This window comes from Panicum virgatum, chromosome 3N (assembly GCF_016808335.1).
Source record: "Panicum virgatum strain AP13 chromosome 3N, P.virgatum_v5, whole genome shotgun sequence".
Classification (NCBI taxonomy): domain Eukaryota; kingdom Viridiplantae; phylum Streptophyta; class Magnoliopsida; order Poales; family Poaceae; genus Panicum; species Panicum virgatum.
Window position 1 is genome coordinate 23,216,660 of NC_053147.1, and position 13,596 is coordinate 23,230,255.

The following is a 13,596-nucleotide window of genomic DNA, read 5'->3' on the forward strand; positions in this document are numbered from 1 at the left end:
AATTTAGTACAATAACTTAATAGCTGAGTGCAGATTAATCAAATAACTTAGAAAATGCTTAATTTAGTGCAATAACTTAATAAATTAGTGCATTCAAAGTCCAAACATTACACGATAATATATTAGCTAACGTCAAGTCACAATAAAGAGTATATTCACGTCAGAACATATTATTTGATCGTAGATTTTTTGTGTCACAATGTACACCAATAATTTTATTCTCAGAATAAACTAATTATGATTTTATTAAAAATAATATATTATTTAACCGCCATTACAACAGCAACATATTAAGCAAAGTAGATGAACGTCAATAATTCTTAAATTTTATAAATGAAAATTATTGATGGTGATCCGGTTGTTGCTTTTCAACTATGTATATTTTTTATTAGTTCAAATGCAAACAAATTTTAGAATTACACAATTAGCATCACTCAAACACTGAAGTCGATAAGAGAGACCTTGAAACCTTAGGTTTCTTCTGCGCTAATGCTCATGTATTCAACAATTCTCATGTTTGTTTCTGTTTATTTAGCTCATTTTTTCTTTCTAATGAATATATGAGGCTTTAAAAATATATGTACCAAGCTCCTAAAAGGTATCGATAGTTTGTATCAACATATTGACTTTTTTAAATTAACAATGCATATAATCAAACATATCGGAAACAGTGCGGGTGAATTTTTTAATATTGAATATTAAATTAAATAGTTTTAATTAAAATTAAATCACTATACAAAAATAATTAATGTAAAGACATAACATTAATTTCTAAACAATGAGAGTTTTTATCTTGGCCAAATACATAGCCATGCAGGCGCAGCACAAAAATCAATGGTCAAATAATACTTAATAATTTGTTCTAACATGAATATTGAGACTTTACGTTAGTTACATTGCCGTGTAATGTTTAGACTGTGAATGCACCTATTTGCCGAGTTATTGCATTAAGTTGGGCATTTTACATGTTTTTGGACTGATCTGCACCCACCTGTCAAGTTATTGTACTAAATTGAGCATTTTACAAGTTGTTGGACCAATTTGCACCCACCTGACAAGTTGTTGTATGGTGGGTGCAATTTACTTTTTTTTCATCTGTGTAGTGCCTAAAGATGCCCCCCCAAAGAAAGAACGCATTCAGTGAAAGCTATTGATAGGTATAGTTTTCAAAGTTTGTCCCAAACATTATCTGCAAGTTGCTATCATAAAAGTATGTTATTTTTTTAAAAAAAATCAATCAAATGTCGATTGATTGACGTCTAACATATCGCTTCCATCCTCTGTTCCTCCTCTTTTACCCCCATAAACCAAACCCACTAGATATCTCGGGCCACCATCTTACTATAAGAACCCAAGCCTATTTTAAAGTGTGCTTGAGACGGGAGAATATGTAGACCCAAACTATTGTTAGAGCACAATGTTGATGCCAATGACTTTCTAGACCAGTTTAGGAGGGAGTAGATTGATTAAAATTGATAATCATCAGAACCTTTGACTTGAAGAAGGACAAGACCACGTCGGAACACAAATCTTGATGCTAATGAATTTCGAGAAATATGTTTCCCTCCCCTTTGTTAGAGCAAAATCAGAGGTATTGACCTCTAAAGAAACCATACTAGTCTAGGATAAGCTAGATGGTTTTAAGTCAACAAAATATGGCCAAACAAATATGCCAAGGACTCGAACCGGATGGAACGGAGCAGCCTCTTTCGAAAACCGGAGCATACTGGCCCAGGACGGAAACCCTGGTCTGCCGCTGCCGAACGAACCCTACGCTAGTCTTAGCTCCTTGTCCTTAAGGGTATACAGTACACTCCTGTATCCAACTCCAACAAAAACAATACGGTCGATACATTTGGCACATTTATAAATTCCAGATATTTGCAAAACCCACTTTTACAAAAGCGTACATGTATGGACTGTGCTCCGTGGAATCAAAACAAAAGGAGGCGCAACATAGTACCGGAGAGCTTGACAACTATAATTAAAGGGCGTTTTGCCCGTGCCAGTGCAGCTGTTACGCTAACACAGATTCCACCTGAACCACCACCGCAGGGGTTAAAATTCTCTCTGCTTATAAATACTCAAAAGCTATGTACATGCTACACAACTTTTCCCCTGCATTGGAGAGCCGTGATCGGAGAAAGCTACTAGCAGTAGGAAAGCGGCCGGCGAGGTCAGGGGTGACCCCACGCCGGCCTCCAAAGAGCTCCGGGGACTGACCGGAGGGCAGCTGGCCAGGCCACACGCACTGCATCTTCCGACGCCATTGGCGACCAGGCCCTAAATAAACCAGCGCCTCTTGTATTTGTATTTAATAATTATTGTTTTGTCATAGATTAATTAGGTTTATTAGATTCGTCTCGTGATTTACAAGCAAACTATATAATTAATTTTTTATTTCGTGTAGATTTAATATTTCATGTATGTGTTGAAAAATTTGATGTGACGAGAAATCTTGTAAAGTTTTGGAATTTTGAATGCAATTAAACAGGGCACATGCTTCTTTAACAAGCGCACTCACGACGAGTAGATCTGACGCGGTCATTGCGGCGACCATCATTAAATGGCGCGCTGATTCAAAGGCCGGGTCTTGGGGGGACGCTGACAGCTGGGGTCCGCTTGTCATGGGGATGCTTCGTTCTGTCAGGTGTTGATTCAGGCACTGTTTGGTTTGCGTAGCACGGTAGCGCACACAATTCCCAAAAAAAAAATCTCACATGTATGAAGTACTAAATAAAGTTTATTTGGAAAACTTTTTCACAATGGGTGTAATTTTTCAAAACGAATATAATGACAGTAATTAATCGATGATTGGCTACAGTGATGTTACTGTAACCATCCTCTAATTGTTCGGCCAACGACCCTATTAAGTTCGTCTCGCAAAGTAGCGTAGGGTTGTGGAGTTAATTTTATAAATTGTATTTATTTAATACCCCTAATTATTGATCAAAATTTTTGTGCTACTTTAACCAAACAGCTGCTCACACGGCGTCGTCGCTTCCGTTGATGGCGGCCGCGAGGAGGCATCGGCAGAGCGGGCAGCTGGCCTGGGACCGGAGCCAAAGGTCGACGCAGTCGGGGTGGAAGCAGTGGCCGCAGGGCGGGAGCACCCTCACCTCCTCGCCGGCCACCAGCGCGCTGATGCAGATCGAGCACAGCGCCGCCGCGTGTTCGTCGGCCTCCCCGTCCCCGCCGTTGTCGCCTTTACCCGGGAGGCCATTCGGAGGCGACGCGGGCGGGCGGTACAGCGTGAAGGGCAACCGGCGGATGGCGTCGGCGTCGAGGCCGGGCAGCGACGCCGTGGCCGCCGCCGCCGCGGACGAGGAGGACGCGTCCGCCTCCGGGTCGGGCGTGTACCGGTGGCACCGCCAGCGGATGTAGAGGCAGAGCGCGACGAAGAAGACGACGGCGCAGAGCAGGCCCACGAGCAGCGGCACGGCGCGCCCGTGCACCGCGAAGTTGCTGTCGCCCACGTCCCCGTACCGCCACCGCATCACCACCTGCTGGCTCCCGCCCGCGGCGCCCTCCTGCGCTGCCATTGCTCCTCCTCGCCGGCGCCGACCCACGGGCACGCACGCACGCTCGCTCTCACACACGCGGCGACCACTATATGCGGCGGAGGGGCACGGGAGACAGGCCGGGACAGCGACGACGGAGACGACGAAGCTTCGGCGCGCCCGCGAGCAAGTGGCGCGGTGGCGTGTGGCTCGGCGCGGCCAGGGGCTGGGCCGGGCCGGGGAGGCGAATGAAGCTTGGCGACGAGCGCGGCGAGAGCGATCGCCGGGGGGCGGGGTTGGCGTGAGAATGGATGGGTGTGGTTATAAAATTTGAAAGCGGCCGGGCCGTCCCTTTTAAGTTTGGCGAGAGGCTCCGCGCGCCGGTAGTAGTGGGCGTCAGCCGTCAGCCAGTGGGGCAACAACCGAGTGAGTCCCAAGCTGACGATGACCAAATTGCTCGGTGGCAACAGCGGATGAGCTGCAGCACGAGACCACAAGCCGACGGTAGTGGTAGCACTAGGATTTTATTTATTTTTTTGAAAAATAGTAATAGGAAATTTTGGATTGTGAGTCTCTGGAATTTGGTTCGAATTTGAGCAAAACCATGAAAAAAAAAGCTTGGAAATTGAAATTAGAATCCCCTCCCTTGGCCGAACCGAAACAAAGCTCCAACCTAGAACAAGGGTCTGCGGACTGCCGTTGAGCTTGACGGCGCGGTAGGATCGGGTCGTTCTCGGGCTCGTTTGACCGCCCGGCGCGGTCCGTCCTCCGTGTGTCAGTGTAAAGTATAGTAGTAGGTCCAAAGATTAGCTCCTTGTTTAGTTGCAAAGTTTAAAATTTCAACAAAAAAATTCGGCACTTGCATGGAGATTTAAATCTAGACGAAATAAAAAACACATTGCACAGTTTGCTTGTAAAGCGCGAGACGAATCTAATGAACCTAATTAGACTGTAATTAGACGCTAAATTGCTACATTAATGCTGCAGTAAACAACCTCTAATGACGGATTACTTAGACTTATTAGATTCGTCTCGCAATTTACAGACGAGTTTTGTAATTTATTTTGTAATTAGTCTATATTTAATACTTCAAATATAAAAAGATATTCTTGCCAAAACTTTACACGAGGCCTCGGTCGCTTGGTAGCCTAGCGCCTTGACCTGGGGGGTGTTTGGTTGCAGCCTGTAAAAATTTTGAAAAGGCATTTTTCTATATTTAAAGTACTAAACATAGACTAATCACAAAAATAATTACAGAACTCGTCTGTAAATCGCGAGGCGAATCTAATGAGCCTAATTAATCTATCATTAGAGGCTATTTACTGTAGCATTACTGTAGCAATTTATCATCTAATTACAGCCTAATTAGGTTCATTAGATTCGTCTCGCCATTTACAGACAGCAGTCGCAATGCGTTTTTTATTTCGTCTAGATTTAAGTCTCCATGCAGATGCCGGAAAAATTTTTGGAATTTTGATTTTGGGAACCAAACACGGCCCTGAACAGTCTTGGCAGACTTGTAGGCGCACAAGCCTGCAGCCCTGCACTGCTCCGTCGTAGGCCACGCCGCCACGGTCGCTGCATTCAGACGGACAGCTCTGACTCGCTTGCCCGCTGACTCAGCAATGGATTGGACACGGATATGCCATGCGTGTATGCATGCTTGCACATGTGGCCTGGCGTTCGATCGAGGTCGCTGTCCGTTGCGCCTGCGGAATGGGAGCTGCCCAAGGCGGCGGGCTGAACACAGTCGTCTAATACGACACGTCACGCGCGCGACGCATACGCCGCCCGGGTGGGATCGGCCGGCGTGCGGGCGCGTCGTCGTCGGCGCGCACCAACGCTCTACTACGCCAAGCTCCGCAACGAACTCGGAACTCCCCGTGCTGATGCAAACTGAGCGCCTGCGTGGCTCCAGTGGCCGGCGCGCACGCACGCATGGCTCCGCCGGCGGCAACAGCTTTCCACGGCAGGATCGACGTGGACTGCTCGAGCCAAAGCTGTGCGGTGCGGGTGGGGCGATCAATCATGCGCCGGCTTTACTGAGCTCGACAAATAATTTCACCCCGTCGATCGCCAGCTGTCAAGTTCATTCTCGGCCTTTTTGTAGCATCGCTAGCTGCACCTCTGCTGATAGATCCTGCCAGTGCCATCCTGGTGAGCACTACTACTGCATACGCACGGCCGTCGATCGGAACACGGCAACAACAGGTGCGAATCGCACGGAACGTCCCCTGTGCGACGTTACGTGCAAATCCACCGTACGTCCGGCGAACGCCACCTCGCTCACTGTCCACGGGTTCACGGCAACCTTCTTCTGAGCTCTCGTCGAGGGATAAGGCTAAGGCTGATGCCACAAAAGCGAAGAGACCGTGCAACATGGGGACCCCCCCTGGCCTGCCGAGGCCCGCCTGAGTGCTGGATCATCCATATCACTAGCGGCAGAAAATCACCATCTTTTTCCCAACCCCGATCCATGAATCAATCAACCCTATCCCGTCAATAAATTATTCACGCCAACAGCAACAGCGACAGGGGCGCGCCGCTAGAGAGCTTAGCTACTACTAGCTGCAAAGGGGCAGGGATTAAAGCAGCCGGGGTGGGAGCCGTGTGCCTAATCGGGCGCCCGGAGCGCACCGTGGCTTGCGAAAATATCGGGGACGTCCGGCCGGCGCCATGGCAAGATGGGGCGCCGCTTTTCCGTGCGCTTTACGGTCGTCTGGTGAGTGCTGCAGCCCATAGCCTAGCTTGCCTTGGCTTTGTGTGTAGCCGCCGGGTCGGGTGGTCGTTGGTGCCGAGGGGAGCGGCGCACTCGGGCCTGCCGAGGCCGCATCCGGCGAGGTGCGGGTTCAGCTCAGGGGGCCGGCGTTCAGCTCGTTCCAGCCGGCCGGGCACGCACGCATGCAAAAGCGCCCGCGCGTCCTGGCCAGCATCGCACTACGTACCAGGGGCCCCCGATGGTAGCCTGATATCCAAGAACCTTTTCGTACAGTCTAGTTGCTGTACGCGCGAGCGCAAGTAGGCAGGCATCCCCTTCCGGCAACAGCAGATGCGTCATGCGTGCGCGTAGGCCGGCGAGTGCCGCGGTGGCCGTACAGGCTATCTAGGAGGTCGGCGTGCGATCGGGTGGTGGATCGGGCGTCCTTTGTTGGGCTGGCTAGCTTGTACCACCTGCTGACCGCGGCCGGCCATGATGTATGTCAGAGTCAGATACACTGAGATAGATAGATAGATAGATAGGGACGACGCGCCCACTGGATCTCGCCTAGGGATGGCAATAGGTACCCGAAACCCGAGTATCCGACGGATTTTATCCGACAAGAAGGCGGGTATGGAATGATTTTTCTACCCGTGGGTATATTATTGGACAAAATCCTATACCCATTGAGTATGGCGGGTACGGGTGTGGGTTTATACTACCCATACCCGCCTACCCGTGGGTAAGAAATACCCGCAGGAAAAACAAATGAGCCTAAGTATCTAACTCATTTTAGCCCATATGACCTATGAATTTAGCTCAAATCCAATTAAACCCACCTAGTATATATATTGTTGAACCCTCTCTAACTCATGTTAACCCATATGAGCCATTAACTTGTTGAAATGAAGCTTGTAATGATTTATTTTTCATGTGAATGTCTAATATTTATATGTAATACTCGGGTATGATTTCGGGTGTGGGTTACCCGACGGGTAAAAATTACCCGACGGGTACGGGTATGGAATCATTTTCTTACCCGTATGCGGGTACGGGTAACCCGACGGGTAAAATTTAATCCTAACGGGTACGGGTATGGGTGGCCACTACCCGACGGGTATATACCCGTTGCCATCCCTAATCTCGCCCGATCGAGCGGTGCGTGCGCAGCCACAGCACGGCTGATGAGGAGATCCACGAGAGGGGGAGGAGATACGCCTGCTAATGGGGTTGAACCCGCCCCAAATCCGCCCCTACCCATATTTCAAGAGCTCTAACTACCACCCGCCCCGACCCACCCCGTCGGCCCAATGCCCCAACCCGCCCCAACCCGAAGTCACGACAAAAGATGATATGCGACTTACGCGCCGATCTACTACCATAGCGCCCCAACCCATCCCAACCCGTCTGTGTCGTCAACCCAACCCGCCCCAACCCGTTTTATAGTGTCACCCGTTTTCACCCATCCAATAATACCCGTATTAAAACCCACCCAAAAAATCCGTCAAACCCCGCCCCATTAGCAGGAGGAGGAGATGCGTTGATCTTGATCAAAAGATGCGAGGGCGAGTGCGTGTCCGATGCGAAAGCTCGCCTGTGACCACTGCCGCACGATGATGGCGTCGTTGAGCGAGGAGGTATAGCTGCTCTGCGGTTGGATCGGATGGCCTGACGGGTCGCGTCGTCAGTGCGGTGGCGCCGGGGAGAGGATGGATGCATGCACGGCAATGGCAATGGCAACTGGCAAGGTGATCGATGCGACTGACCAACGGGATGGCGGAGCGGCTCATCCGATCCATTCGCCGCAGCAGGGGATAGCGCCAGCTTGTTCATCCACAAGGTCGCGAAGGCCGAAAGTGGCCGCGGGCTGTTGCATCTTTTGGGACGTGCTGGTTTGGTATGAAGTGACATTATTTGTCGCGCCCCAAGTGCTAGGGGCCTAAAGCAGTAAAGCTACAGTTGTAGCTTAGTATCGATCTGCCGGTGCTTGTGGAGGACAGCGCCATGATCTGAGCTTGTGGCAAGCTGATAGTAGGCCTGGCATTATTTGTGTTAGGCGGATTTAGTACTATAGTCGATCAACAAAGCGTAGTGCTCTCACGTCCCATTACCCAATAAGATATTTTAGCCAAGTCTGACTGGGTTCTAAGATTGTTTTCTTGCGGTAATGCGATTTCCATATATTCAGTACACGGGCTAGCTGCTGATATTAATGTATTCAAAGTCATCGCCCTGTTAAATTTCCTCAGAACTGTGAAGGCTATGCAGCTATGCTCAGTTTTCGTAGGCCTGTGCAATTTTATGCGGTGACATTGTGTTTTTTAAATAATGCGGTGACATTATTGTAGGAAACTGTTACGCCATTACAGTATGATGATACCCTCTGTTTTTTTTTTTTTTTTTTGGAGAAAATGATACCCTCTGGCTAGGAGCCTGGAAACTCGTAGCCACTAGCCAGCAAGGCCCGAGTGGAACTGGAGTACTGGGCCAAATTGGCACAGAGAAATTCAGAACTACAGGCCCATCACCCATGTCTGGATTGGTCCGAGATTGGCCTAATAGGCCTAACTGTAACATTCATGCCAGCAGAATAGAACGCAAGAACATCATCATACAAGTTCAGAAAAGTAGGAGCTAGAGCGCAGATCAAACCATCCTTCCAGTATGTGCTACTATCCCGAATCAGGCCACCATAGCAGTATAACACCCATCAACATACCTGATATTTCTATATTGGAGTTATTAATCACCTGCTGGGCAGTTCATGTGTTACTGCAAAATGCAGAAAATCTGCAGTTGCTCAGGGACAGGGAAAAAAATCAAATTCAGTAATTGCACTGTTACATAACCAAGGAAATACTGGAGTGGCAATTCTGCAGAATACAAGAACAACAATTATTCATCACCCATTTTGTGTTCTGAATAGAGCCAAGCGAACTTGTTTAGTTGCATGATCTAGCACAGTCCATTGTAATTGGGAACGGAATGTAAGCAAGACTTCAAAACTATAAAATCCATATTCAATCCATATCTATGTCTGGCAATGAATGTATCAATCAGGAAAAGCTAAGAACCAACAAGCACTCTGTACATTGTAACACAAATTATCCATTGGAGACACTGTCAACAGATCCTGGTGCAACTCCATTATACCCCCATCTACCAGGAAATATAAGCATCAACATGTACATTTTCGCAGTGAATTATCAATTCTAATTGAACAGAAAAATGTAAGGCATTTTATGACATGAAACTCCGATGTAGCCGCTTAGATTTTATGAAGTAACAATTGACTACTAAACTACCAAAAGGACAAAATGACAGCAAGCTCGTATGATGATTTCATGGGCAATAGCAGTTCTTTGACAATCATATTTCTACCAAAAACTGTTAAACAATTCAAAATCTTATAAATGCCACATTGCGAACCTAGTGCTAGATTAAGGCACAAAGACAGGATTCAGTACTAGCTTCGATCAGGCTGTATCCATAGAAAGAGCAGAACAGCACATGGAACAGAAACAATCTTCATACAAAATGATGAACAATGTGCATTGTGCAATACTGGGACCACATTGAATACTCTTTTCAGAACTGAACACTGAATATTCAGTAAGACTAGAGAATGTCATGTAAAACTAACAGTCGGTAAGACTGGCAAATGAATTATCATTTTCAGCCATCCCAGGTTCTGCGCTTCTGTTTAGAACATCAGAGTTCAGAACAAAGATGTTCTCACCTGCATCAATTGATTAATTCTTCAAAAGCTCAATGAATTTAAGGATCCCGATCCAAACAAGTTCAGTTTACATGCATATCAATCCATTTCCATGATAGAGTGATATCGTAAAAATCTGAGCACGATCACAGACAAATTCAAATCCGATTGCAACAAAGTACAGGTTAGTAGCAACGCTAGGCACTCAAACATCAACTGAGAATTACCTCAAGACGAACCCTCACATTATCTATGGCACTCAAACGTCACAAACTCAAATGTCGGTGGAGGTTCGTGGCCAAAAACTTGCCGTCTCAAGGGAGAAGCCAAGCCGGAGGAGAGTTGCACGAAGGGCCCTGCTCCGGGAAGAAGCGTTCGACATGGGGAGGCGGCCCTTCCGACCACTTGCCGATGTCGCTGCAAGAGTACCGCCTATCATTGACACCGCGGAACATGATCTCGTCGTCGTAGAAGCACCCATCATCCAAGAAGTAGACGCCGTCCTTGAACCCCACGTACTGATCAACCTCGTAGGATCTGGAGCATCCTCGCCCCACGAACAGCATCCGGCCACCCAGCGTGTCCAGCTCGCTCCAGTTCCAATGGTACTCATCAGCCTCCTTCTTGCCGTCGCCTGGCATCTGCTGTTGGAGCTTCCGGAACACCTTGAACGACGATGTCGGTGCCTGAGGATTGGGAGCGAACCTGACGACCATCAGCAGTTCCTCGCGGGACGCCACGAGGTAGCGGGCGCGGACGAACTCGGCGTAGCTGTGCCCCGCGTTCTGGAAGCGGATTAAGTCCACTGTTACTTCCAGGACAAACCCAATATCATCAAGGACCGGCGCGCACTCGAGGATGTGTTCGCCTTGGGTGAGGAAATGGAAGGAGCCACCGTGGTACACGACGTCCTCCGGTTCCATCCCCGGCCCAACTGGCGCGTTAGGGTGAGGCTCAACATAGCAGAAGGCCGCCCGATCGCCGAGCTGCCAGAACGCGAAGTGGCGCCGGCGCGGCGCGCCGGCGTTCGGCTGGTAGGCGACGATGCCAGCGGCGATGCAATCCAAGTCATCCGGTGGGAGCGAGAGGGTGGCGGCGAGGATGACCATGTTGTGGAATCGGTCAGCGACGCCATCCCGGACCCCGAGCACGTTGGGGACGGCGCGGGACTCCCCGGTGCGGATGTTGAGCAGCCGGTGCCCGCGGGTCTGGCCGTAGGCGAGGAAGAACCAGGAGCCGTCGTACGAGCCGAAGTGGCGGGGGCCGGGGAACTTGCGGTGGTCGCGGCAGCCGCTGAGGTAGCAGTACACGCCCGTCGCGTCGGCGGGCAGGAGGAAGAGCGACGGGATCCGCGGTGGCGCGTCCATGGCTTCCGCCGCGAGCACCACGCGCCAAGAGATGCAGGCGACGGACATGTGGAGACGGTCGATTGCGCAGGGGACGCGGCGCAAAATCTCGCGCAGCATGTCGGCGTGGAGCTGCGCCCATGACCGAGGCGCAGGCGCAGCCATGGGGGGCGAGGAATTGGTAGTTGGGGCTTGTGGGGCAGGCTCGGCGGTGGATTGCGGAAGGGAAGACGACGGGGGACAACGGGGGATTGGATCATTGGAAGACGACAAGACGTTGCGGTGGTGCGATGCGGCGCGGGGTCCCGTCCTTTTATGTTCTGGAAGCCGACGGGCAGAGGAGGTTGTTGCGCAAGAAGCAACGAGTCTGTGTGCCCACTGCCCAAGCAGATTTTCTGGGCCGACAGTAACGGGCCAAGCCCAATACATTGGAAATGGTTCATCAAGAGGAGAACAGATAAGGTCCAGCCAAAAATCCGAATCCTGGCTTGCATCCCTTTTTCCTCAGCCGGACGGGAAGGCACGGCGCGAGCGTCAAAACTCGAAGCATCTGGACAAAGCAAGGACACCGGATCTGAAAAAAAAAAAGGCTACTTCAGTTCTGGTGCTCGCTCGTTCTCGCTGGAAGCGTCTCGTCCCCAGATTTTTTCCCCCGACCGGTATGAAACCGCCGGGGTTTGACCGGTTACCGGTTAAACTCGGTCAAATTCAAAATTGCATGTTGAGTCAGTTCTGAACGGCTTACTGACCGGTTTGACCGGTTTACCATTCCGGTTTGACAGGTTACCGGTCGGTTTGAGTGCTAACCGGCCAAATTCATTTTTTTTTCCTTTTTTGGTTTAAATTCAAATGCCCGCAAAGTATACTAAATGAATGTTTGTATAACATATTTTCGTCTAAATGAACCCTACAACCCTCTTTTGTACTATTTTTATATTGTATTTGTATACTTTTTTATGCACGTTTTTTTGTTTAACTTCAAATGCTCGCAAAGTATACTAAATGAACGAATATTTAAAAAAATTTGACACCATTAGATTTGTCGCAACTTGAAGTATTTTTAGGAAATTTTTTGGAAATTTTTCATATTTTGGAATTTAAATTTGAATTTTGAATTTGGGCCCGGTTTGAAACCGGCCGGAACCGGCCCGGACTGGTTTGACCGGTAACCGGTCAAATCGGACCGGTTCCCAACGGTATTTTTAACCCTGCTCGTCCCCTGCTACAGGCGACTTCCAGGCGATTCTCGCTCCCACCGCCGGATTCGCTGGCTCTCCTCGCCACCGGTGACCTCTGTGTCGTTGGTGAGCTTGGAGAGCCAGGGATCCGGTGGGTGGTGTATATATCTCCTCTTATTAGAGTACATCTAGTTAGGTTAGGGTTAGAGTTCTTCGCTTCGATGATGGCGACGCGAAGGCGAGTTCACCCCGGTGGCCTGGGGTTCAGGCGACCGGTGCTTTTGTCCCTCCAGAACATCTCCGGCGACTGCGGCGTTGGTGGCGGGACTTTTGAAGATGTAGCTATGAGGTATGTTTACTCTTATCTTGAGAAATCGGGTTGGAGTCTGATTCCCACCTGTTTTGACGGTTTATCTTCCCTTCGGGTTTACTCGTTGTCTGGTGATTCGGGGTCGCCTGCGAATCTTGAGGCGGCTGACTCCATGTCTCCCGGCGATGTGATGGCCACTGGCCATCTTCTTCAGGCAGAGCGTTCAACGATTCCAGTGCACATCGACAACTTCGATGTGCTACTCTTGATGGCAACGGAAAAGTATGAAGTTAGTGCACATCGACAACTTCGATGTGCTACTCTTGATGGCAACGGAAAAGTATGAAGTTTCTTCGTCTGGATGGAGTTCGGCTTCAAGTTGCAAGCTTGATGTGTTTCTCCTCCAACTTCTTGTGCGATGGGAGCTCGTCGGGTGATTGCCCCGAATGTCGATGATGAAGACCACCGGAAGATCTTGCAAGGACTGAGTTGTATTTTTTCTTACTGGAATGTAAATTTTAAGAACTATATGTGAAATAAAAAACCCGGTTTCTCAAAAAAAAACAGCAAGGACATCAAGGCTCTGTTTTGTTTCTAAAAATTTTTTGTATAATACATGTCACATCGAATCTTCGGATACATGTATGAAACATTAAATGTAGTTAAAAAATAACTAATTACACAGTCTAACTGATTAGCACGAGCTGAATCTTTTAAATTTAATCAGTTTATAATTAAACATTATTTATCAAATAACAATGAAATATACTACGGTACCAAAATCTAAATTTTTTAACAAACTAAACACACCCTGAACTGCGTAAACCAAATGTCTAGTGCTAATCG

General features: G+C 48.7%; 2 protein-coding genes across 2 annotated transcripts; both read right to left on the minus strand.

Moving 5' to 3' along the window:
* Positions 1-1,867: 1,867 nt before the first annotated feature.
* On the minus strand, positions 1,868-3,817 carry LOC120665187 (RING-H2 finger protein ATL66-like). The gene has a single exon (XM_039944655.1). The coding sequence runs from the start codon at positions 3,540-3,542 to the stop codon at positions 2,985-2,987; it is 558 nt and encodes a 185-aa protein (XP_039800589.1). The 5' UTR covers positions 3,543-3,817; the 3' UTR covers positions 1,868-2,984.
* Positions 3,818-9,950: 6,133 nt separating this feature from the next.
* On the minus strand, positions 9,951-11,512 carry LOC120665188. Its single transcript, XM_039944656.1, has one exon. It carries the CDS (start codon positions 11,425-11,427, stop codon positions 10,231-10,233), a length of 1,197 nt encoding a protein of 398 aa, XP_039800590.1. The 5' UTR covers positions 11,428-11,512; the 3' UTR covers positions 9,951-10,230.
* Between the last annotated feature and the right edge of the window lie 2,084 nt (positions 11,513-13,596).

What these genes read in the sequence shown, in the direction of transcription:
- LOC120665188 (XM_039944656.1), bottom strand. Translation starts at nt 11,427, where the DNA reads ATGGCTGCGCCTGCGCCTCGGTCATGGGCGCAGCTCCACGCCGACATG.
- LOC120665187 (XM_039944655.1), bottom strand. Translation starts at nt 3,542, where the DNA reads ATGGCAGCGCAGGAGGGCGCCGCGGGCGGGAGCCAGCAGGTGGTGATG.